Source organism: Hypanus sabinus (assembly GCF_030144855.1).
Source record: "Hypanus sabinus isolate sHypSab1 chromosome 24 unlocalized genomic scaffold, sHypSab1.hap1 SUPER_24_unloc_2, whole genome shotgun sequence".
NCBI lineage: Eukaryota > Metazoa > Chordata > Chondrichthyes > Myliobatiformes > Dasyatidae > Hypanus > Hypanus sabinus.
In genome coordinates, this window is record NW_026778933.1 from 1172859 (window position 1) to 1197859 (window position 25001).

The 25001-nt window shown below is 53.9% G+C and overlaps 1 protein-coding gene across 1 annotated transcript in view; it reads right to left on the bottom strand.

Moving 5' to 3' along the window:
• Window positions 1-18900, bottom strand: part of tmc4 (transmembrane channel-like 4) — a 32578-nt gene extending 13678 nt beyond the window's left edge. The window contains exons 1-10 of the mRNA XM_059957565.1: window positions 18706-18900; window positions 15219-15420; window positions 14942-15090; window positions 8627-8770; window positions 5471-5568; window positions 3874-4019; window positions 3323-3470; window positions 1048-1215; window positions 361-506; window positions 27-156 (exon numbers count right to left, since the gene is read on the bottom strand). Of these exons, the coding sequence (XP_059813548.1) occupies window positions 27-156; window positions 361-506; window positions 1048-1215; window positions 3323-3470; window positions 3874-4019; window positions 5471-5568; window positions 8627-8770; window positions 14942-15090; window positions 15219-15420; window positions 18706-18748 (1374 nt within the window). The 5' untranslated portion in view covers window positions 18749-18900. The remainder of the gene's footprint in view (window positions 1-26; window positions 157-360; window positions 507-1047; window positions 1216-3322; window positions 3471-3873; window positions 4020-5470; window positions 5569-8626; window positions 8771-14941; window positions 15091-15218; window positions 15421-18705) is intronic.
• Window positions 18901-25001: the final 6101 nt, after the last annotated feature.

Sequence of the window (25001 nt, forward strand, 5' to 3'; positions counted from 1 at the left end):
AGGTGAGGGAGCCAAAGCGGCTGTACCTGGTACTGTTGGTAGTTGTACCCACAGTGCTTGCATCGCGGGTCGGTCTCAGGGTATCCTTGACAGGTGATCTGGTTCCACAGGGAGTACAGGAGGACACCGAGGCTAGCCAGCTTCAGAAACACACACCTGGGGAGGAGAGGGGTCAGGGTCAGGAGTCTGGTGCAAGAATTAGGCAGACAGGCTCAGTTTCAGGCAAGTTCTGAGCAGGCAGGTGTTCAGGCTTTACTTTGGCTGGATGGGTTATGCTACTGGCGAACGAGGCCTAGCACGGCTGGACAGGGGATGGGCTCAGAGAGGAACTGGCGGGGCTGTGGGCTGATTCCCCCTTACCTGAGAAGGGTGAGCTTGATTTCAGTGGCGGTGCTGTACCTTTCCCAGGTGACAAGCAGCTGGAACAGGGGAGGGGTGAACAGGTTGACAGTTGTGATGACGATGGATGGCAGATATTCAATCAGTAGACCCTGGAACCCGTCCCGCTGTAGAGAGAGGGACAGAGAGAATGGCTGTGTTAGTTACACCTCCAACCCCATTCCCTCCTTTTTACCTACCTGGCAACCCCCCATGCCCATCCCCCCCCAGTGACCACACCAAAGGACCCACACCTTCCTGTCCCCTCCCTGAGCGTCCCTCTCCCTCCTGTCCCTCACTGAGGGTCCCACTCCCCCTGCCCCTCACTGTGTACCTCTCCCTGCTGTCCCGTGTCCCTCCCTCCTGTCCCCTCACTGAGGGTCTCACTCCCTCCTTGTCCCTCATTGAGGATCCCTTTCCCTCCTGTCCCCTCACTGAATGTCCATCTCCATCCTTGTCCCTCACTGAGAGTCCCTTCTCCAAGATCACCCTACCTCCATTCCCTGTAGAAGGTTCTCCTCACTCTATATCCTGAGGAGAGTCTCATTCCCTCTGTTCTACCTCCAATGGCCTTACTCTCCCTCCATTCTCCTTCTGAGGGCCCTTTCCCTCTGTTCCCTCTCTCCAGGGGCACCTCTCCCGCAGTTGTGCGAGGGCCACTGTCCCTACCGATTGTGTCTGGGAGAACTCAGTGGCCAGGAATATGGCGTAGAACGCTCCGCCGATGATCAGCAGGGTGAGGGTGGTCAGTAGGATGCGGCAGAATACCAACTGACAGAGCTGCAGCCCCGATCGCTCTGCCTGAACTTTCCGCATTTGTTCCTCTTCCAACGACATCTACCAGCGAGAGTGGAGGAAAGAGGTAGGAGAGGGTGAGGGAGAAGGGGAGGGGAGGAGTGAAAGAAAGGGGAAGTGAGGGGGCGAGAGAGGGCAGGGAGAGTGGGGGAGGAGGGAGCTGGAGAGAAAGGGAGAGAAATGGTGAGGTGGAGAGGGAATGAGCAAGGGAGAGATACAGGGCAAGAGACGGAGGGAGAGGGCAAGGGAGACAGAGAGTGAAAGTGAAGGAGTGTGAGGGAGAGAAAGGGGATGACAGAGTGATGAGGAGGGAGGGAAAGCAAATGAGAGGGAGCGAGAAGAGTGAATGTTGGATTGGGGAGAAAGGGTGAAGGAAGAGAGAAATAAATGTTTGAACTGTTATCCCAGAACTTGAGTTGATCACACTTACCCTCCTTTGCACTCCTCACACTCCAACACTGCATTCCTTTCCATTCCCCAACTCACTTTCTCCCATCATTCTACTCCCCCCCCCGGCAGTCCCACCGCCCCCCCCATTCCACTCTCACCCGGCCAACCCTCCCCACCTCACTTCACCCTGACTGACCCTCCTGCCACTCTACTCCACCACCCCAGCCATCCTCACTCATTCCAGCCCAGCCTCACTCTCCCCTGGCCGACCCTCATCCCCCCCCCCCCCACTCTCTCCCGGTGGTCCCTCACCCCCCACTCTCTCCCGGTGGTCCCTCACCCCCCCCTTCTCCCCCAGCAGACCCTCACCCCCGACTCTCTCCCCCGGCAGTCCCTCACCCCCCACTCTCTCCCCCGGCAGTCCCTCACCCCCCACTCTCTCCCCCGGCAGTCCCTCACCCCCCCCTTCTCCCCCAGCAGACCCTCACCCCCCCTTCTCCCCCAGCAGACCCTCACCCCCGACTCTCTCCCCCGGCAGTCCCTCACCCCCCACTCTCTCCCCCGGCAGTCCCTCACCCCCCCCTTCTCCCCCAGCAGACCCTCACCCCCCCTTCTCCCCCAGCAGACCCTCACCCCCGACTCTCTCCCCCGGCAGTCCCTCACCCCCCACTCTCTCCCCCGGCAGTCCCTCACCCCCCCCTTCTCCCCCAGCAGACCCTCACCCCCCCTTCTCCCCCAGCAGACCCTCACCCCCCCCTTCTCCCCCAGCAGACCCTCACCCCCCCTTCTCCCCCAGCAGACCCTCACCCCCGACTCTCTCCCCCGGCAGTCCCTCACCCCCCACTCTCTCCCCCGGCAGTCCCTCACCCCCCCTTCTCCCCCAGCAGACCCTCACCCCCGACTCTCTCCCCCGGCAGTCCCTCACCCCCTACTCTCCCCCGGCAGTCCCTCACCCCCCACTCTCTCCCCCGGCAGTCCCTCACCCCCCACTCTCTCCCCCGGCAGTCCCTCACCCCCCACTCTCCCCCGGCAGTCCCTCACCCCCCCACTCTCTCCCTGCAGTCCATCCCACCAGTAAACTGCCCTGCAGCCATCCCTCGCCCCTCACTCTCTCCCGGTGGTCCCTCACCCCCCACTCTCCCCCTGCAGTCCATCCCACCAGTAAACTGCCCTGCAGCCATCCCTCGCCCCTCACTCCCTCCTGCCACTCCACTCCCTCCTGGCTGCCCCTCTAGCCCTCACACTCCCCCAACTGTCCCTCGTGCCGCTCCACTGTGCCTCCCCTACCTCACTCTCCCCCATCACCCCACTCTCCCTTGCCATCACTCCCGCGACTTCACTCCCCCCCGGCCATCCCTCCCCTTCCCGGCTGTCCCACTTACCACTCCATTGCCCCACTGCTGTCTCTCCCTCCCTCACGCTCCCCCAGCAGTCCCTCCCTCTCTGGCCATCCCTCCCCCACCTCACTCTCCCCCAGACCGTCCCTCTCCCCCTCACCCAGCTATCCCACCTGCTACTCCACCCTGTCCTCTCTTCCTCTGTAAGACCAGAAGATGAAAGATGGGCCTCATTCTGCCCATCGAGTCTGCTCCACCATTCCATCATGGCTGATTTATTATCCCTCTCATCCCCATTCTCCTGCCTTCTCCCAGTAATCTTTGGTGCCCTGACTAATCTTGAGTAGAGTACCAGAGTCTAGTCGAAACATTGCCAAGGAATCTCTAACCTTCCTCCACTGGTTTCCCACTCCCTGGCTCACCCTCAGCTCCTGCGCGAGGCTGCGGTGACGGAGGAACACCGCTCCCGGCTGTGAGATGCAGAAATCCCAACCACAAAACACCATCCGGCTGTAGTCACTCAGCGAATCGCCAGATAACAGGTAGCTCTGCTTGTAACCCAGTGACGCCCTAGGCGGGCAGAGACAGAACACACCTTAAACTGGAGCAAGGGGCTGGCAGGGCCAATGTGACGGAGAAAAGAGGATGTATGAGAGAGGACGGGGAGAGGAGCGAATGGTAGGGAGTGTGAGGGAAGAGGAGGGTAAGGTAGGGGTTTGGGAGAGGAGGTGGAAGGTGAAGTCACATGGAGAGGTGGTGGGGCTGAGCTGATAGAGGGGAGGGTTGAGGGAAGGAGGGCTTGTGTTGTGGACAGGATGGAGGGAGAGTCGGGGAGGGACTGAGGGTGGAGAGAGAGGGGGAGGGACTGAGGGTGGAGTAAGAGTTGAGGGAGGAACTGGAGGGAGAGATGGGGAGGGATTGAGGGTGGAGGGAAAGATAAGGTACACACCACTGGGTTGAGGTAAGGACATACCTGTGCACGATGCAGGTGAACATCAGGAGGAAAGAGGCAGCAACAGTGAGGATGTAGGCGAGGGGCGTCTGGTACCAAACACCCCCCTCGTCCTGCCCTTCTGCAGGGTAAAACCCATAAAACAACAGTGAGAATTCCAGGAACCCCTGTCCGGGAGGAAGAGAGATCTGGTTCAGAACCAACCTGTCCTTCACCCCCTCCCTATCTCTGTAACCCCTACACTCCCCGTCCTCCTGTTCAAACCCCTCCCTATCTCTGTAACCCTACACTCCCCTTCCTCCTGTTCAAACCCCTCTCCCCTTCTCCCTATCTCTGTAACCCCTACACTCCCGGTCCTCCTGTTCAAACCCCTCCCTATCTCTGTAACCCTACACTCCCCGTCCTACTGTTCAAACCCCTCCGTGACCCCCTCCCTATCTCTGTAACCCCTACACTCCCCGTCCTCCTGTTCAAACCCCTCCCTCACCCCCTCACTATCTCTGTAACTCTAAACTCCCTGTCCTCCTGTTCAAACCCTTCCCTCACCCCCTCCCTCTCTGTAACCCCTACACTCCCCGTCCTCCTGTTCAAACCCCTCCCTCACCCCCTCACTATCTCTGAAACCCTACACTCCCCGACCTCCTGTTCAAACCCCTCCCAATCTCTGTAACACTACACTCACTGTCCACTGTTCAAACCCCTCCCTCACCCCCTCACTATCTCTGTAACCCTACACTCCCCGTCCTCCTGTTCAAACCCCTCCCTATCTCTGTAACCCTACACTCCCCGTCCTCCTGTTCAAACCCCTCCTTGGCCCCCTCCCTATCTCTGTAACCCCTACGCTCCCCGTCCTCCTGTTCAAATCCCTCCCTCACCCCCTCACTATCTCTGAAACCCTACACTCCCCGTCCTCCTGTTCAAACCCCTCCCAATCTCTGTAACCCTACACTCACTGTCCACTGTTCAAACCCCTCCCTATCTCTGTAACCCTACACTCACTGTCCACTGTTCAAACCCCTCCCTCACCCCCTCCCTATCTCTGTAACCCCTATACTCCCCGTCCTCCTGTTCAAACCCCTCCCTATCTCTGTAACCTCTATACTCCCCAGCCTCCTGTTCAAACCCTCCCTATCTCTGTAACCCCTACACTCCCCGTCCTCCTGTTCAAACCCATCCCCCACCCCCTCCCTATCATTGTAACCCCTACACTCCCCGTTGTCCTTTCAAACCCCTCCCTCACCCCCATCTCCTCTATCTGTGCTTCTCTTAATTTTATAAACCTCTATCAGATCTCCCCTCATCCTCTGCCGCTCCACAGAAAACAACCCAAGTTTGTCCAACCTCTCCTTGTAGCTCCTGCCCTCTAATCCAGGCAGCATCCTGGTGAACCTCCTCTGCACCCTCTCCAAAGTCCCCCCACCTTTCCTGAAATGGGGTGACCCGAAACTTTTACACAGCTTCCCAACTCTTGGGGTCCATGTCCCAACCGTACACCTTCACTTCCGCCCAGTATCTGTCTGGGACACTCTGTGACAATCTCCTGCAGGCCGTTTTCCCAGAGGTCGTAAGGAATCAGTGTGAGCGCATCCAGGAAACCGGAGTCTTCGCAGTGACATACCGTCCCAGAAAGAAGGTGCAAGATCATCTCGTAGAAGCTGACAAGCCCAGGGTCTGTGTAATCATATCGGCTGCAGTTTCCCGGAGGGAATGGAGTGTCTGAAACGGGAGCAGACGGACTGACCAGTTGCAGAGAGGGAGAGTCCCACCCCTCCAAAACTCAGCACTCCTTCCTTCCCTCCCACCCCAAGAACCCCTCTGAAACTCAAGACACTGCTTGGAGAGAGGTGAGAGCGTAACACAAAGGGTTGTGGAGTAGTTGATTGTGTACAAGGTTGTCGTGAGTTACAATGGGACATTGACAGGATGCAGGGCAGTGTATCCCATTATTCTACTCTCTATATCCATGACTGTGTGGCTAGGCACAGTTCAAATGGCATCTATAAATTTGCTGCTGAATTTGCTGTTAACTGATTTTCAGTTGAGAAGGCTTACAGGAACAAGATGGTTGAGGGGTGACATAACAACCTCACACTTAACGCCAGTAAGAGCAAGGAATCGATTGTGGACTGCAGGCAGGGGAACTTGAGGGAACACACACCAGTCCTCATCGAGGGATCAGAAGTGGATAGGTTGAGCAGTTTCTAGTTCCTGGTGTCAACATCCCAACATATTCATGCAACTACAAGGGTGGCAAGCCAGTGGCTATATCTCATTTGGAGTTTGGGAAGTGTTTAAGGATACTTGGTGTGTCACCAAAGACCCTCACAAATTTCTACAGATGTACGGTGGAGAACATTCTGACTGGCTGCTTCACCGTCCGGGATGGAGGGCCCAGGATTGGAAAGTTGTAAACTCATGGACACTCGCCTCCTCAGCATCGACTTTGAGGACATCTTCAGAAGGCAATATCCTTCATTAAGGACCCCCAGCACTCAGGACGTGCCCTCTTCTCATTGTTACCACCATGGAGGAAGTACAGGAGCCTGAAAACTCAACGATTCAGGAACAGTTTCTTCCCCTCTGCCATCTTATTTCTAAATGGATATTGAACCCATGAACAATACCTCACTATTTATTTCTTTTTTTCAGTCTCTTTCTGCACTACTTATTTAATTAATTTATCTACATAACTACAAATACTTCTTATTGTATAGTGTTTTATGTATGGTAATGTATATACAGTAATTTATATACCATAATATATGGTAATGTGTTACGTACTCGTGTCACATGACAGTGGTACCCTTGTCACGTGACTGGGGTTGAAGCTATACTGGACTTGAGGTAATGGTCTTGTGATGGTGGAGTGATGTCATTTTCCCCGCCAGTAGAGATCATGTGACAGTTTTTTTTTACAGGTTATAAAAGGAAGACCCCACCCTGTGAGGGGGGCAGTTCGTGGCTGGATTTGCCAAGTTGACTTCATGCCACTGCGTGATTTAATGTGATGACGCAGTTTAGTTGAAGGATGAAGTTTTTATCTAATGCCTAAAGTTTAAAAGGTCATTGCCAGCAGGTTCTTTACAATACTGCTAGCTTGAGAAATCAGTGGAGAGTGAAGATCGGAGTTCGGGAGTTAAAGATCGAGGAGAATCGATTTACGACGGTGAAACTGGTTCGACCTTATTTATTCCTTATTCGAAAGGAATTCGTGGACTGGTCTCATTGTTAATCTCTGCGGGATAGCAGAAGATTGAGGACAGTGTGATAAAGGAAAGGTCAGTGCCTTTAAGCCGTTTCGTTTCGTAAATTCTTTGTGGGAAAAATTCGACGCCGGGGATCGAAACAAAACGACGTGAAAGAGAATTTAAATCGTCTTATAAAGTCTCTCCTTTTAAATGAACTGTGAGCATTTTGAACTTGTGGCAATACTACTTTAAAGAACTGTTTTTGCAACATCGCTTTAAGAACTGTTTACGCTGCCACACAGCAGCTGTTTTCCGGTTACGTTGGTGTTTGTTTACTTTTGGGGGGGTTTGTTTTCAGTGTTTAATAAACGTGTTGTTTGTTATAAAAACCCTTGCCTAACTCATATATTTATTGTTGCCGGAATATGTAACAAATGAGTGTATGGTAATATATGTACAGCAATTTACATATGGTAATATATGGTTATGTAAATATGATAATATGCGTGTAGTAATTTACATATGATGTGCATGCAGTAATTTGCATATGCTAATATACTGCTGCCAAAACTCATTAAATGTCATGTTATGTCAGTGATATTAAACCTGATTCTGAATCCTTCATGATTAACATAACGCTTTACAGCGCCTGTGACGCAGGTTCAATTCCCGTCGCTGTATACAAGGAGATTGAGAGTGTGTGGGTTTCCTCTCACTGTCATGTCAGTACATTAATTGGTCACATGGGAGTAATTCTGGGTTCATTGGATCGGAAAGGCTGGTAACCCTGCCATATCTCTAAATAAAGGAGGGGCTGGTTACGCTACCATATCTGCCATATCTCTAAATAATTAAAAAGTAGAGTTGGGCTGAGAAGTGACAGATGGAAAAGTGGGAAGTGATTCACTTTGGAAGGTGGAATCTGAAGACAGAATACAAGGTTAATGGCAGGATTCTCAGCAGTCTGGAGGAACAGAGAGATCTTGGGGTCCACATCCCCAAAGCTACCAGGCAAGTTGATGGGGCAGTTAAGGAGTATGACGAGTTGTCCTTCATTCGTTAGAGATTGAGTTCAAGAGCCATGAGGTAAAACACTGGTTAGATCACTCTTGGAATATTGTGTTCAGTTCTAGTTGCCTCGATATCGGAAGGACGTGGAAGCTTTAGAGAGGGTACAAAGGAGATTCAGCAACATCTGCACGGAAAGGATGAAGGAGCTGGGCTTCTCTTTGGAGCGGAGGAGGATGAGAAATGACTTGATAGAGGTGTACAGGATGATAAGAGGCATAGATCAAATGGACAGGCAGAGACATTTTCCCAGGGTGGAAAAGGCTAATATGAGGGGGTTAAACTTTAAGGTGATTGGAGGAAAATATAAGGGGTGGGTGATGTCAGAGGATGCTGGGTGTGTGGAAGGCTCTGCCAGGGTGGTGGTAGAGGTACATTAAGGACATTTAATAAGGATGATAGAACATGGAGTCAGACGGAAAGATGGAAAGGTTAGATTGATCGTGGACGAGGCAACATCCCACCCTATTGAAACTCAACACACTCTCTCACACCTCCCCCTCGGAGACAGGACATACCTGGCGAGTTCGCAGTGTGAGAAGACTGCTTGATGATGACGGGGGTGACCACCAGGGCGAAGAGCAGCAGAGAGGAGCAGAAGTTCAGGGCAATCAGAAAGCGGTGGACACTGAAGTAGGAACGGATGCCTGTTCCAAAATGGCCTGTGGACAGGGAGTTAGAGTGGGGTTTACCATCAAGGTGACTGGTCACAACACCATACAGCAGAGAAACGGGCTCAACTGCTCTATCCTAGACCCCAATTAATCATGTATGGCCAGAACAATGTCCATCTTCCTCTGTTCCCCTCCACAATGTCCATCTCCCTCCGTTGCCCCTACACAATGTCCATCTCCCTCCGTTCCCCTCCACAATGTCCATCTCCCTCTATTCCCCATACACATTGTCCATCTCCCTCCGTTCCCCTCCACAATGTCCATCTGCCTCTATTCCCCATACACAATGTCCATCTCCCTCAGTAGCCTCCACAATGTCCATCTCCCTCTGTTCCCCTCCACAATGACCATCTCCCTCCGTTCCCCCTCCACAATGTCCATCTCACTCTGTTCCCCCTCCACAATGTCCATCTCCCTCCGTTCCCCATAGACAATGTCCATCTCCTTGCGATCCCCTCGACAATGTTCATCTCCGTCCACAATATCCGTCTCCCTCAGTACCCCTCCATGATGTCTATCTCCCTCCGTTCCCTGCACCATCCCCCTCCGTTCCCCTCCACAATATCCATCCCCCTCAGTACCCCTCCACAATGTCCATCTCCCGCAGTACACTTCCACGATATCCACCTCCCTCTGTTCCCCTCCACAATGTCCATCTCCCTCTGTTCCCCTCCACAATGACCATCTCCCTCCGTTCCCCCTCCACAATGACCATCTCCCTCCGTTCCCCCTCCACAATGTCCATCTCACTCTGTTCCCCCTCCACAATGTCCATCTCACTCTTTTCCCCCTCCACAATGTCCATCTCCCTCCGTTCCCCATAGACAATGTCCATCTCCTTGCGATCCCCTCGACAATGTTCATCTCTGTCCACAATATCCGTCTCCCTCAGTACCCCTCCACGATGTCTATCTCCCTACGTTCCCTGCACCATCCCCCTCCGTTCCCCTCCACAATATCCATCCCCCTCAGTACCCCTCCACAATGTCCATCTCCCGCAGTACACTTCCACGATATCCACCTCCCTCTGTTCCCCTCCACAATGTCCATCTCCCTCCGTTCCCCATACACAATGTCCATCTGCCTTCGTTCCCCTCCACGATGTCCACCTTCCTCTGTTCCCCTCCACGATGTCCACCTCTCTCCGTTCCCCTCCACAATGTCCACCTCTCTCCATTCCCCTCCAGAATGTCCACCTCCCTCCGTTCCCCATAGACAATGTCCATCTCCTTGCAATCCCCTCGACAATGTTTGTCTCCCTCCACAATATCCGTCTCCCTCAGTACCCCTCCACCATGTCTATCTCCCTCAGTTCCCTGCACCATCCCCCTCCGTTTCCCTCCACAATATCCATCTCCCTCAGTACCCCACCACAATGTCCATCTCCCTCTGTTCCCCTCCACAATGACCATCTCCCTCCGTTCCCCCTCCACAATGACCATCTCCCTCCGTTCCCCCTCCACAATGTCCATCTCACTCTGTTCCCCCTCCACAATGTCCATCTCACTCTGTTCCCCCTCCACAATGTCCATCTCCCTCCGTTCCCCATAGACAATGTCCATCTCCTTGCGATCCCCTCGTCAATGTTCATCTCTGTCCACAATATCCGTCTCCCTCAGTACCCCTCCACGATGTCTATCTCCCTCCGTTCCCTGCACCATCCCCCTCCGTTCCCCTCCACAATGTCCATCTGCCTCTATTCCCCATACACAATGTCCATCTCCCTCAGTAGCCTCCACAATGTCCATCTCCCTCAGTAGCCTCCACAATGACCATCTCCCTCCGTTCCCCCTCCACAATGACCATCTCCCTCCGTTCCCCCTCCACAATGTCCATCTCACTCTGTTCCCTCTCCACAATGTCCATCTCCCTCCGTTCCCCATAGACAATGTCCATCTCCTTGCGATCCCCTCGACAATGTTCATCTCTGTCCACAATATCCGTCTCCCTCAGTACCCCTCCATGATGTCTATCTCCCTCCGTTCCCTGCACCATCCCCCTCCGTTCCCCTCCACAATATCCATCCCCCTCAGTACCCCTCCACAATGTCCATCTCCCGCAGTACACTTCCACGATATCCACCTCCCTCTGTTCCCCTCCACAATGTCCATCTCCCTCTGTTCCCCTCCACAATGACCATCTCCCTCCGTTCCCCCTCCACAATGACCATCTCCCTCCGTTCCCCCTCCACAATGTCCATCTCACTCTGTTCCCCCTCCACAATGTCCATCTCACTCTTTTCCCCCTCCACAATGTCCATCTCCCTCCGTTCCCCATAGACAATGTCCATCTCCTTGCGATCCCCTCGACAATGTTCATCTCTGTCCACAATATCCGTCTCCCTCAGTACCCCTCCACGATGTCTATCTCCCTACGTTCCCTGCACCATCCCCCTCCGTTCCCCTCCACAATATCCATCCCCCTCAGTACCCCTCCACAATGTCCATCTCCCGCAGTACACTTCCACGATATCCACCTCCCTCTGTTCCCCTCCACAATGTCCATCTCCCTCCGTTCCCCATACACAATGTCCATCTGCCTTCGTTCCCCTCCACGATGTCCACCTTCCTCTGTTCCCCTCCACGATGTCCACCTCTCTCCGTTCCCCTCCACAATGTCCACCTCTCTCCATTCCCCTCCAGAATGTCCACCTCCCTCCGTTCCCCATAGACAATGTCCATCTCCTTGCAATCCCCTCGACAATGTTTGTCTCCCTCCACAATATCCGTCTCCCTCAGTACCCCTCCACCATGTCTATCTCCCTCAGTTCCCTGCACCATCCCCCTCCGTTTCCCTCCACAATATCCATCTCCCTCAGTACCCCTCCACAATGTCCATCTCACTCTGTTCCCCCTCCACAATGTCCACCTCTCTCCATTCCCCTCCAGAATGTCCACCTCCCTCCGTTCCCCATAGACAATGTCCATCTCCTTGCAATCCCCTCGACAATGTTTGTCTCCCTCCACAATATCCGTCTCCCTCAGTACCCCTCCACCATGTCTATCTCCCTCAGTTCCCTGCACCATCCCCCTCCGTTTCCCTCCACAATATCCATCTCCCTCAGTACCCCTCCACAATGTCCATCTCACTCTGTTCCCCCTCCACAATGTCCATCTCACTCTGTTCCCCCTCCACAATGTCCATCTCCCTCCGTTCCCCATAGACAATGTCCATCTCCTTGCGATCCCCTCGTCAATGTTCATCTCTGTCCACAATATCCGTCTCCCTCAGTACCCCTCCACGATGTCTATCTCCCTCCGTTCCCTGCACCATCCCCCTCCGTTCCCCTCCACAATGTCCATCTGCCTCTATTCCCCATACACAATGTCCATCTCCCTCAGTAGCCTCCACAATGTCCATCTCCCTCAGTAGCCTCCACAATGACCATCTCCCTCCGTTCCCCCTCCACAATGACCATCTCCCTCCGTTCCCCCTCCACAATGTCCATCTCACTCTGTTCCCTCTCCACAATGTCCATCTCCCTCCGTTCCCCATAGACAATGTCCATCTCCTTGCGATCCCCTCGACAATGTTCATCTCTGTCCACAATATCCGTCTCCCTCAGTACCCCTCCATGATGTCTATCTCCCTCCGTTCCCTGCACCATCCCCCTCCGTTCCCCTCCACAATATCCATCCCCCTCAGTACCCCTCCACAATGTCCATCTCCCGCAGTACACTTCCACGATATCCACCTCCCTCTGTTCCCCTCCACAATGTCCATCTCCCTCTGTTCCCCTCCACAATGACCATCTCCCTCCGTTCCCCCTCCACAATGACCATCTCCCTCCGTTCCCCCTCCACAATGTCCATCTCACTCTGTTCCCCCTCCACAATATCCATCTCACTCTGTTCCCCCTCCACAATGTCCATCTCCCTCCGTTCCCCATAGACAATGTCCATCTCCTTGCGATCCCCTCGACAATGTTCATCTCTGTCCACAATATCCGTCTCCCTCAGTACCCCTCCATGATGTCTATCTCCCTCCGTTCCCTGCACCATCCCCCTCCGTTCCCCTCCACAATATCCATCCCCCTCAGTACCCCTCCACAATGTCCATCTCCCGAAGTACACTTCCACGATATCCACCTCCCTCTGTTACCCTCCACAATGTCCATCTCCCTCCGTTCCCCATACACAATGTCCATCTGCCTCCATTCCCCTCCACGATGTCCACCTTCCTCTGTTCCCCTCCACGATGTCCACCTCTCTCTGTTCCCCTCCACAATGTCCACCTCTCTCCGTTCCCCTCCACAATGTCCACCTCCCTCCGTTCCCCATAGACAATGTCCATCTCCTTGCAATCCCCTCGACAATGTTTGTCTCCCTCCACAATATCCGTCTCCCTCAGTACCCCTCCACGATGTCTATCTCCCTCCGTTCCCTGCACCATCCCCCTCCGTTTCCCTCCACAATATCCATCTCCCTCAGTACCCCTCCACAATGTCCATCTCCCTCCGTTCCCCTCCACGATGTCCACCTTCCTCCGTTCCCCTCCACGATGTCCACCTCCCTCCATTCCCCTCCACGATGTCCACCTCTCTCCGTTCCCCTCCACGATGTCCACCTTCCTCCGTTCCCCTCCACGATGTCCACCTCCCTCAGTACCCCTCCACGATGTCTATCTCTCTCCGTTCCCCTCCACATTGTCCATCTCCCTCTGTTCCCCTCCACAATATCCATCTCCCTCTGTTCCCCTCCACAATGTCCGTCTCCCTCCATTCCCCTCCACAATGTCTGTCTCCCTCCGTTCCCTGTACCATCTCCCCCCATTCCCCATACACAACGTCCATCTCCCCCCATTCCCCGTACACAATGTCCATCTCCCTCCGTTCCCCGTACTCAATGCCCATCTCCCCCCATTCCCCATACACAATGTCCGTCTCCCCCCATTCCCCATACACAATGTCCATCTCCCTCCGTTCCCTGTACTCAATGCCCATCTCCCCCCATTCCCCATACACAATGTCCGTCTCCCCCCATTCCCCATACACAATGCCCATCTCCCCCCATTCCCCATACACAATGTCCGTCTCCCCCCATTCCCCATACACAATGTCCATCTCCCTCCGTTCCCCGTACTCAATGCCCATCTCCCCCCATTCCCCATACACAATGTCCGTCTCCCCCCATTCCCCATACACAATGTCCATCTCACCCCATTCCCCATACACAACGCCCATCTCCCCCCATTCCCCATACACAACGTCCGTCACCCTGCGCTGCCCGCTCATCCATGTGTCTAACAACCTCTTCAACGTGTCTATCATTTCTACCTCCACCACCGTCTCAGACACCCACCACTCTCTGTATAACAAAACTGGCCCATCACATCTCCTTTGAACCAAACCCCTCTCAGCTTAAATGCCTGCAACCCTGGTATTAAGACATTCCCACCTGGGGGAAACATACTGTCTGTCTACTCTATCTGTGCCTCTCATAATCTTATAAACATCTCTCAGACCTCCCCTCAGCCTCTATCACTCCAGAGAAAACAACCCAAGTTTGTCCAACCTCTCCTTGTAGCTCATGGCCTCTGATCCAGGTGGAATCCTGGTGAACCTCTCAAAGGTCAGGTGGCAGAAGCAGTGAAGGGTAATGTTTCTAGCCAAAACCACTTAAATATTAATTAATACTACATTCATTTCCACAGATCTTTGTCCTGCCGATTCCTTGGGCAATCTTCTACACCATCCACATCTCCACCCAGATCTGTAATCAGTGGGAACAACTTTCCTGCTTCTATCTTATCTTTCATAATTTTTATGTTTCTGTAAGATTTCCTCTCATTTTTCTGAATTCCATGGAGTACAGTCCCAGGCAACTCAATCTCTCCTCATAGTCTAAAACCCTCATCTCTGGAATCAACCTGGTGAACCTCCATGCACCACCTCCAAAGCCTTCCTCAAGTAAGGAGACCAGAACTGCATGCAGTACTCACCAGTACCCTGTTCTTAAATTCAATCCCTCTGGCAATGAAGGCCAACATCCCTTTTGCCTTCTTGGTAGTCCGCTGCACCTCCAAACCAGCCCTTTGTGATTCATGCACAAGCACTTCCAACTCCCTCTGCACAGCAGCATGCTGCAATCTTTCACCATCTTCCTTTCTCCCTCCCCAAGTGGACTGTGTTGAGAGTTGGACAAAGCCACACTCACGTACCCTCGATCTCACGGAGAGAATTCCTCCAGGGCTCAATGTAGCTGAGGGCATTCCGCACATCCCTCTGGAAATGCTGCAAGTATCTGCGGGGTGTCTCCTCCCACTGCTTCCAGCTTCCGTCCGAGGCAGTAGTGGCTTTACTCATCTCCCTAGAACAGGACAGGGGCAGGGAGAGTGTTGGGGGGGCATGGTTTCAACAGGAGGATGAGGCTATAGTAATGGGGAGGGAGGAGGGGGAGGGGGGAGAAGGTCATGCAAAGAGCAGAGGATCACTGACCTGATGCGGCGTCTCTGTGCCATGCCAAGTGGAACCACTTTTGGGTTTGCATCTGCCCACATCATCTGCTGATCCTCGGCCCTCTGGGCTGCACGTGCCAGGGAGTTAGATCCGGGGAGAGGGAGCTCCCTCCGGTGTCTGAGGGATCCCCTTCCATCAGAGTGAACTGTGCTTCCACGGAGAGGCACGACCCATGGGGAGCCTGGGGAGAGGGGAGGAGAGGGGGAGGGGGAAGAGGTGAGAGACAGAGAGAGGAAAGGATAGGGGTTGAGGGAGCTCCGCACACAGAGTGGGAAGGGAGGTGATGAGCAAACCCTACTATATGCGGGGAAGCAAATGGGCCCCCACGCTACAGGAAAAGGGGGGTGAAGTATCTCTGCCCTGTGCGAGGGTTGGTGACAGAACTCCAATCCCAGGAGGGGCAGAGAGTACTCCAGGCTGTTGTAGTGGAGTTGTGCGCTGTAGGGTGAGGCCGTGAGGGAGATCCGCGCGCACTGGGAGGGGGCGGTGAGGGAGATCCGTGCACACTGGGAGGGGGCGGTGAGGGAGATGCGCGCACACTGGGAGGGGGCGGTGAGGGAGATGCGCGTACACTGGGAGGGGGCGGTGAGGGAGATCCGCGCACACTGGCAGGGGGCGGTGAGGGAGATCCGCGCACAGCGGGAGGGGGCGGTGAGGGAGATCCGCGCACAGCGGGAGGGGGGCGGTGAGGGAGATCCGCGCACAGCGGGAGGGGGCGGTGAGGGAGATCCGCGCACAGCGGGAGGACGGTGAGGGAGCTCCGCGCACAGCGGGAGGGGGCGGTGAGGGAGATCCGCGCACACTGGGAGGGGGCGGTGGGGGAATCCGCGCACACTGGGAGGGGGCGGTGAGGGAGATCCGCGCGCACTGGGAGGGGGCGGTGAGGGAGATCCGTGCACACTGGGAGGGGGCGGTGAGGGAGATGCGCGCACACTGGGAGGGGGCGGTGAGGGAGATGCGCGTACACTGGGAGGGGGCGGTGAGGGAGATCCGCGCACACTGGCAGGGGGCGGTGAGGGAATCCGCGCACAGTGGGAGGGGGCGGTGAGGGAGCTCCGCGCACAGCGGGAGGGGCGGTGAGGGAGATCCGCGCACAGCGGGAGGGGGCGGTGAGGGAGATCCGCGCACAGCGGGAGGGGGCGGTGAGGGAGATCCGCGCACACTGGGAGGGGGCGGTGAGGGAGATCCGCGCACACTGGGAGGGGGCGGTGAGGGAGATCCGCGCACAGCGGGAGGGGGCGGTGAGGGAGATCCGTGCACACTGGGAGGGGGCGGTGAGGGAGATTCGCGCACAGCGGGAGGACGGTGAGGGAGCTCCGCGCACAGCGGGAGGGGGCGGTGAGGGAGATCCGCACACACTGGGAGGGGGCGGTGAGGGAATCCGCGCACACTGGGAGGGGGCGGTGAGGGAGATCCGCGCACACTGGGAGGGGGTGGTGAGGGAGATCCGCGCACACTGGCAGGGGGCGGTGAGGGAGATCCGCGCACACTGGCAGGGGGCGGTGAGGGAGATCCGCGCACACTGGGAGGGGGCGGTGAGGGAATCCGCGCACAGTGGGAGGGGGCGGTGAGGGAGCTCCGCGCACAGCGGGAGGGGCGGTGAGGGAGATCCGCGCACAGCGGGAGGGGGCAGTGAGGGAGATCCGCGCACACTGGGAGGGGGCGGTGAGGGAGATCCGCGCACAGCGGGAGGGGGCAGTGAGGGAGATCCGCGCACACTGGGAGGGGGCGGTGAGGGAGATCCGCGCACAGCGGGAGGGGGCAGTGAGGGAGATCCGCGCACACTGGGAGGGGGCGGTGAGGGAGATCCGCGCACACTGGGAGGGGGCGGTGAGGGAGATCCGCGCACAGTGGGAGGGGGCAGTGAGGGAGATCCGCGCACACTGGGAGGGGTTGGTGAGGGAGATCCGCGCACACTGGCAGGGGGCGGTGAGGGAGATCCGCACACACTGGGAGGGCGCGGTGAGGGAATCCGCGCACAGTGGGAGGGGGCGGTGAGGGAGATCCGCGCACACTGGGAGGGAGTGGTGAGGGAGATCTGCGCACACTGGCAGGAGGCGGTGAGGGAGATCCGTGCACACTGGGAGGGGGCGGTGAGGGAATCCGCGCACAGTGGGAGGGGGCGGTGAGGGAGATCCGCGCACACTGGCAGGGCGCGGTGAGGGAATCCGTGCACACTGGGAGGGGGTGGTGAGGGAGATCCGCGCACAGTGGGAGGGGGCGGTGAGGGAATCCGTGCACACTGGGAGGGGGTGGTGAGGGAGATCCGCGCACAGTGGGAGGGGGCGGTGAGGGAGATCCGCGCACAGCGGGAGGGGGCGGTGAGGGAGATCCGCGCACAGCGTGAGGGCGGTGAGGGAGATCCGCGCACACTGGGAGGGGGCGGTGAGGGAGATCCGCGCACACTGGGAGGGGCGGTGAGGGAGATCCACGCACAGCGGGAGGGGGCGGTGTGGGAGATCCGCGCACAGTGGGAGGGGCGGTGAGGGAGATCCGCGCACAGCGGGAGGGGGCGGTGAGGGAGATCCGCGCACAGCGTGAGGGCGGTGAGGGAGATCCGCGCACACTGGGAGGGGGCGGTGAGGGAGATCCGCGCACACTGGGAGGGGCGGTGAGGGAGATCCACGCACAGCGGGAGGGGGCGGTGTGGGAGATCCGCGCACAGTGGGAGGGGCGGTGAGGGAGATCCTCGCACAGTGGGAGGGGCGGTGAGGGAGATCCGCGCACACTGGGAGGGGGCGGTGAGGGAGATCCGCGCACACTGGGAGGGGGCGGTGAGGGAATCCGCGCACAGTGGGAGGGGCGGTGAGGGAGATCCTCGCACAGTGGGAGGGGGCGGTGAGGGAATCCGCGCACAGCGGGAGGGGGCGGTGAGGGAGATCCGCGCACACTGGGAGAGGGCGGTGAGGGAGATCCGCACACAGCGGGAGGGCGGTGAGGGAGCTCCGTGCACACTGGGAGGGGGTGGTGAGGGAGATCCTCTCACAGCGGGAGGGGGCGGTGTGGGAGATCCGCGCACACTGGGAGGGGGCGGTGAGGGAGATCCGCGCACACTGGGAGGGGGCGGTGTGGGAGATCCGCGCACACTGGGAGGGGGTGGTGAGGGAGATCCTCTCACAGCGGGAGGGGGCGGTGTGGGAGCTCCGTGCACACTGGGAGGGGGTGGTGAGGGAGATCCTCTCACAGCGGGAGGGGGCGGTGTGGGAGATCCGCGCACACTGGGAGGGGGCGGTGAGGGAGATCCGCGCACACTGGGAGGGGGCGGTGAGGGAGATCCGCGCACAGTGGGAGGGGGCGGTGAGGGAGATCCGCGCACACTGGGAGCGGGCGGTGAGGGAGATCCGCGCACACTGGGAGCGGGCGGTGAGGGAGCTCAGCGCACAGCGGGAGGGCGGTGAGGGAGCTCCGCGCACAGTGGATCCACTAGGGCGGTGCGGATCTACTCTTCGCCGGCGCTCCCACCTACCTGCTCGCTCTGTCTCGGGATAATTTCCTGCTCCCCGCTGCATCGTCCGGCCTGAACAGGCACAGAGGCCTCGGGTCTCTCTCCCCCGCCGGACGGACACACCCGAACGCCCCGCTGGACACGGTTACCGGGAGCCGGAGAGACCTGCGACAACAGCCCGCCAACTTCCGGCTGGGGAATGATCAACCGGGGCGTGTCCAGGTGAAGAGGGCAAAGGTTTCTCTCGTCTCTCCCGGACTGTGTACACACACGTCGCGAACAAATCCTTAGACCGAAATCCTACGTGCCCGCGTTTGCCCCCGTAACCTGTGTACCTGTCCAAGTGTCTTTTAGATGTTGTTAATGTTCCTGCCTCAACCACTTCCTCTGGCAGCTCGTTCCATAGACGGACCATCCTCTGGGTGAGAAAATTGCCCCTCGGGTCCCTATTAAATCTCCCTCCCCCTCACCTTAAACCTGTGCCCTCGGGTTCTTGATTGCCCAACCCTGGGGAAAAAGACTGCACATTCACCCTACCTGTGCCCCTCGTGGTTTTATACGCCTCTGTAAGGTCACCCCTCAGTCTCCTACACTCCAAGGAATAAAGTCCCAACCCGTCCAATCTCTCTCCATAACTCAATTCCCGAGCCCCAGTAACATCCTCGTAAATCTCCTCTGCACTCTTTCCAGCTCAATGGCGTCTTTCCTGCAGCAGGGCGACCAGAACTGAACACAAACGTCTTGTACAACGGCAACATGACGTCCCAACTCCTGTACTTAGTGCCCCGACTGATGAAGGCCAGCGTGCCAAACTCCTTCTTCACTGCCCTGTCTACCTGTGACTCCACTTTCAGGGAACCATGTCCCCGTACCCCTGGGTCCCTCTGTTCTACGACACTCCTCAGGGTCTCTGTGGCTCCCTGTGAAAATCTGACCCAGGTTAGATTTCCCTCACATCCCTCCGTGAACACCCAGGGCACCAGGGTCTTCCCAGAGCTCTCAGGAGCACAAGGGCATATTGATGCAGCTACATTTCATGAGGACTTTGAGAATTGGTTTGTCACCTAAAGCACCTGAAAACCTCTATAGATGCACAAACCGTGGAGAACATTCTGACAGGCTGCTTCGCTGCCTGGTATGGTGGGGGGGGGGGGGGGTGTAGCTAATGCACAGGCTAGAATGAAGCTACAGAAAATTCTAAAATTACTCAGCTTCATCTGTTGCACCTGCAAGCTAACTTTTTGCAATTCATGAACTAGCACTCCCAAGCCCCTCTGCACAACAGCATGCTGCAATCTTCCACTATTTTAATAATAATCTGCTCTTCTATTATTCCTTCCAAAATAGATGATCTTACTTTTAGCAATATTGTATTCCATCTGCCCACTCACTTAACCTATATCTATATCCCTCTGCAGATTCTCCACATCCTCTGTACAATTTGCTTTTCCACTCAGTTTAGTGTCCTCAGCAAATTTTGCTATGCTACACTCAGTCCCCTCTTCCAAATCATCAACGTAAATGATAAACAGCTGCAGGCCCAGCACTGACCCCTGCGGCACCCCACTCACTACAACCAGAGAAACACCCATTTATTACCGACTCTCTGCCTTCTATTGGTTAACCAATCCACTATCCATGCCAATACACTTCCTCTGACTCTCTGCATCTGTATCTTATTTGTAAGTCTCTTGGCGGCACCTTATCGAACACCTTCTGGAAATCCAAGTGTACGACATCCACCTGTTCCCCTCTGTCCACTGCACTCATTATGTACTCAAAGAACTCCAATACGTTTGTCAAACAGGACCTGCCCTTCCTAAATTTTGCTATTTCTTTCTTAATGACAACTCCAAGCATTTTCCAGACTACAGATGTTAAGCTAACTGGCCTATAGTTGCCTGTCTTTTGCGTACATCCTTTTTTTAAAAGTGGCATGACATTTGCTGTTTACCAATCTGCTGGGACCTGCCCAGAGTCTAGAGAGTTTTGATAAATGATTACCAATGTGTCTACTATAAACTCCACCAATTCCTTCAGCACTCTGGGATGCATCCCATCAGGACCAGGGGACTTATCTACCTTCAGGCCCTCTAGTTTGCTCATCACTATCTCTTTAGTGACAGCAATTTTATCGAGGTCCTCACCTCCCATTTCAACCAGATATCCTTCTTTTACATATTAGACGTGTCCTCCACCATGAAGATTGACACAAAATAGTTGTTCAATGCCTCAGCCATTTCTTTATCACCATTCCCATCTGAAATTGCAACAACCAACCTGCGACTTGACCTGGTCCTTTGGTCCAAGTCCTGTCTTTATCATTGAACTGACATCAGTGTCAGTGTCATTTATCAGTGTCTTGGGTGGACACTGTGGAGGAGGCTTAGGAACGGAAAAGGCTGCGATATGCCAACCTTGCAGTTGAAGCAGAGGAGCGAGGCTGGCACGTAAAAGTGCGCCCAGTTGAGGTGGGGTGCAGGGGCTTTGTAGCCAGTTCCACCATAAGGCTGCTGAAGGAAGTAGGAGTCAGAGGGCAGGCCCATAGGACGCCAATCAAAGCACTTGCTAATGCCGCCAAAATGAGCAGTCACTGGTTGTGGCTGAAAAGAAGTGATGTTGTCTGGGCTGCCAAATGACCAACCAGAGACTAACCATGTGACACACGCCCAGGTCTGGTCAGCCTGTGGTGGGCTTGCCCCGGCTGAGGGCATCTTGTGATAAAAGGCTGAAACACGCAGTGATGTCGAGGTACACATGTGTCGTAATGGTAGTAACACCATCTAGTGGTAATCTTTAAGAACTACTTCCACTCAAGTCGAGAGCAGTGCAGAAACTTTAGGGATTGTAACATCCAGTCCTATTAATCAAACTTTCCCCTTCTTGACTTCCAAGGGACCTACGTTGACTTTAGCCACCTTCTTCCACGTAATATATTTATAAAAACTTTTGACAATAGACAACAGACAATAGGTGCAGAAGTACCTATTCAAGCCTGCACTGCCATTTTGAGATCATGGCTGATCAACTACTATCAATACCCAGTTCCTGCCTTGTCCCCATATCCCTTGATTCCCCTATCCATAAGATACCTATCTAGTTCCTTCTTGAAAGCATTCAGAGAATTGGCCTGCACTGCCTTCCGAGGCAGTGCATTCCAGACCCCCACAACTTTCTGGGAGAAGTTTTTCCTTAACTCTGTCCTAAATGACCTACCCCTTATGCTCAAACCATGCCCTCTGGTACTGGACTCTCCCAGCATCTGGAACATATTTCCTGCCTCTATCTTGTCCAATCCTTTAATAATCTTATATGTTTCAATCAGATCCCCTCTCAATCTCCTTAATTCCAGCGTGTACAAGCCCAGTCTCTCTAACCTCTCTGCGTAAGACAGTCCAGACATCCCATGAATTAACCTCGTGAATCTACGCTTCACTTCCTCTACAGCCAGGATGTCCTTCCTTAGCCCTGGAGACCAAAACTGTACACAATACTCCAGGTGTGGTCTCACCAGGGCTCTGTACAAATGCTGTTTTTATATTTTGTGCTAATTTACCTTCATACTCTAACTTCTCTTTCTTTATTTCTTGTTTAGTTGTTCTTTGTTGCTTTTTACAGTTTTCCCAATCCTCCAGTCTCCCACTACTCTTTGCGACTTTGTACACATGAGCTTTTAATTTGATACTGTCTTTTATTTCCTTAGTTATCCAAGACTGGCTTTCCCCACACTTCCTGACCTTACTTTTGACTGGAATATACTTTTGTTGAATACTGTAAAAAATCTCTTTGAAAGTATTCCACTGTTCCTCAACTGTTCTACCAATCCACATTAGCCAACTCCTCCCTCATCCCATTGTAGTCTCCCTTGTTCAAGCATAATACACTGGTTTTAGATCTAACTATTTCATCCTCCATCTGAATGCAAAATTCAATCATACTATGATCACTCTTTCCAAGAGGATCCCTGACTACGAGATTGTTAATTTTATCTGTATCCTTGCACAGGACTAGACCTAAGATAGAATTTTCCCTTGTAGGTTCACTAACGTGCTGTTCAAGAAAGCCATCACAGATGCATTCTATGAAGTCCTCCTCAAGACTTCCTTGACCAACCTGATTCACCCAATCCATGACAACTGCTGTTCCATTCTTACAAGCCTGGTTATTTCTTGGTTAATCGCCTCTGCCACTTCAATATTTCTATCAGGTGCCCTATAGACAACACCCACCAGTGATTTTTTTTCCATTTACTATTCTAATCTCTACCCAGATGCACTCAACATTCTGCTCCATAGATCTTATATCATCTCTCACAATTGCCCTGATCTCATCCCTAATCAAGAGCGCCACCCCACCTCCTCTGTCTTCCTGCCTATCTTTCCATATTACCTGATACCCTTGGATATTTAATTCCCAGTCATCTCCACCTTGCAACCAAGTTTCTGTAATGGCCACTGAATCATAAGCCTTGGTATTGATCTGTGCCACAAGTTCACTAACCTTGTTTCTAATACTACGGGCATTTAGATAAAGTGCCCTTATACTCATTGTCCTTTTAGAATCTAGTGACCTGTGCGATTTTTGCTATTTACTTTTATAAACTCTACTCTTACATTTTTCTTCACTAACTCTAGCTTTGGTCTCTGTGTCACTTCCCTCTTCTTTTCTGTGTGGGTTCCCATCCCCCTGCCATATTAGTTTAAAACCTCCCCAACATCACTAGCAAACAATCTCCCTAGGACATCCCCTCCAGACGTAGACTGTCCGGATGGTACTGGTCCCTCCTCCCCCAGAAGCAGTTCCAATGCCCCAAGAATCTGAAACCCTCCCTCCTGCACCACTAGTCAAGCCACATAGCTATCTTGCTATTCCAACTCTAGCTAGCACATGGCACCAGTAATAATCCTGAGATTATTATTAAAGACCCCCAACACCCAGGTTATGCTCTCTGCTTATTGATACTGTCAGGTAGGAGGTACAGAAGCCTAAAGGTACACACTCAGCGATTCAGGAACAGCTTCTTCCCCTGTCATCTGATTCCTAAATGGACATTGAACCCTTGGATTCTCATTACTTATTAAATATTATTTGTTTTTTCATTAGTTTAAATGTAACTATTTAATATCTATACTTACTACAATTGTCCTATTTTATTTTTGTATATTATCGTGTACTGCTGCTGCAAAGTCACTAAACTTCCTGACGTATGCCAGTGTTATTAAACCTGATTCACAGTAACGGCTAATGTGAGGGTGGTCACTGTGTAGAATTACATCGGGACGTTCTGGGGAAGATGCAATGTTACCAATTACCACAAGAAGTTACTGTTCTGCCAAGGTTTTTAATCATAAAGATTTATGATTCTTCCACACATTCCTGCAGAAATCTGAATGTTCTTGGTGTTTAACTGTGGCTCTGTAGATTTTGAATGGATGGAAAGGGGACAATTTTCTCCAGAAGTCAATATGTATCTGCTTAGTTTTGAGGGCATTTAGTCTCAAGTTGCTGGCTTCGTACCAGGACACTAACCTGTTTGCTTCCTGGTGATAGAGTATTTAGACTTGTCACCTTTGATGATTAGTCAGCTGACATTAGGTTTCAATCGATACATCTAATGTCAGAGAAATGTAATATACACCCTGAAAAATTCTTTTTCTTCACAACCATCCATGAAAACTGAGGAGTGCCCCAAAGAATGAATGACAGTTAAATGTTAGACCCCCAAAGCTTCCCCCATGCACAAGCAGCAGCAAAGCAATGATCCCCCTCCCCACCAGAAAAAAAAGCATCAACACCCCCCACCAAGCACTCTAGCATCAATAAAGACACAGACTTGCAGAACCCTCAAAGACTACTCGTTCACACCCGGTCATAAACATACCACTGGCTCTCCCTCTCTCTCTTCCCCTAATGTGGGAAATAGAGGGGTATGCAGTACAAGGAGAAAATGCTAATCTATTCAATCCATCCATATAATCCAAGTCCTCCAAACCTGGCAACATCCTTGTAAATTTTCTCTGTTCCCTTTCAACCTTATTTTATCTTCCCTGTAGGTAGGTGACCAAAACTGCACACAGTACTCCAAAGTAGGCCTCACCAACATGTTTTCAACTTCAACGTAACATCCCGTCTCCTGTACTCATGAAGGCCAATGGGCCAAGAGCTTTCTTTATGACACCATTTTCAATGAATTATGGACCTGTATTCCAGACCACTCCTCGGTGCCCGACCATGACCTACCCTGGTTGGTCCTACCAAAGTGCCATTCCTCACACTTGTCTGCATTAAATTCCATCTGCCATTTTTCCAGCTGTGAC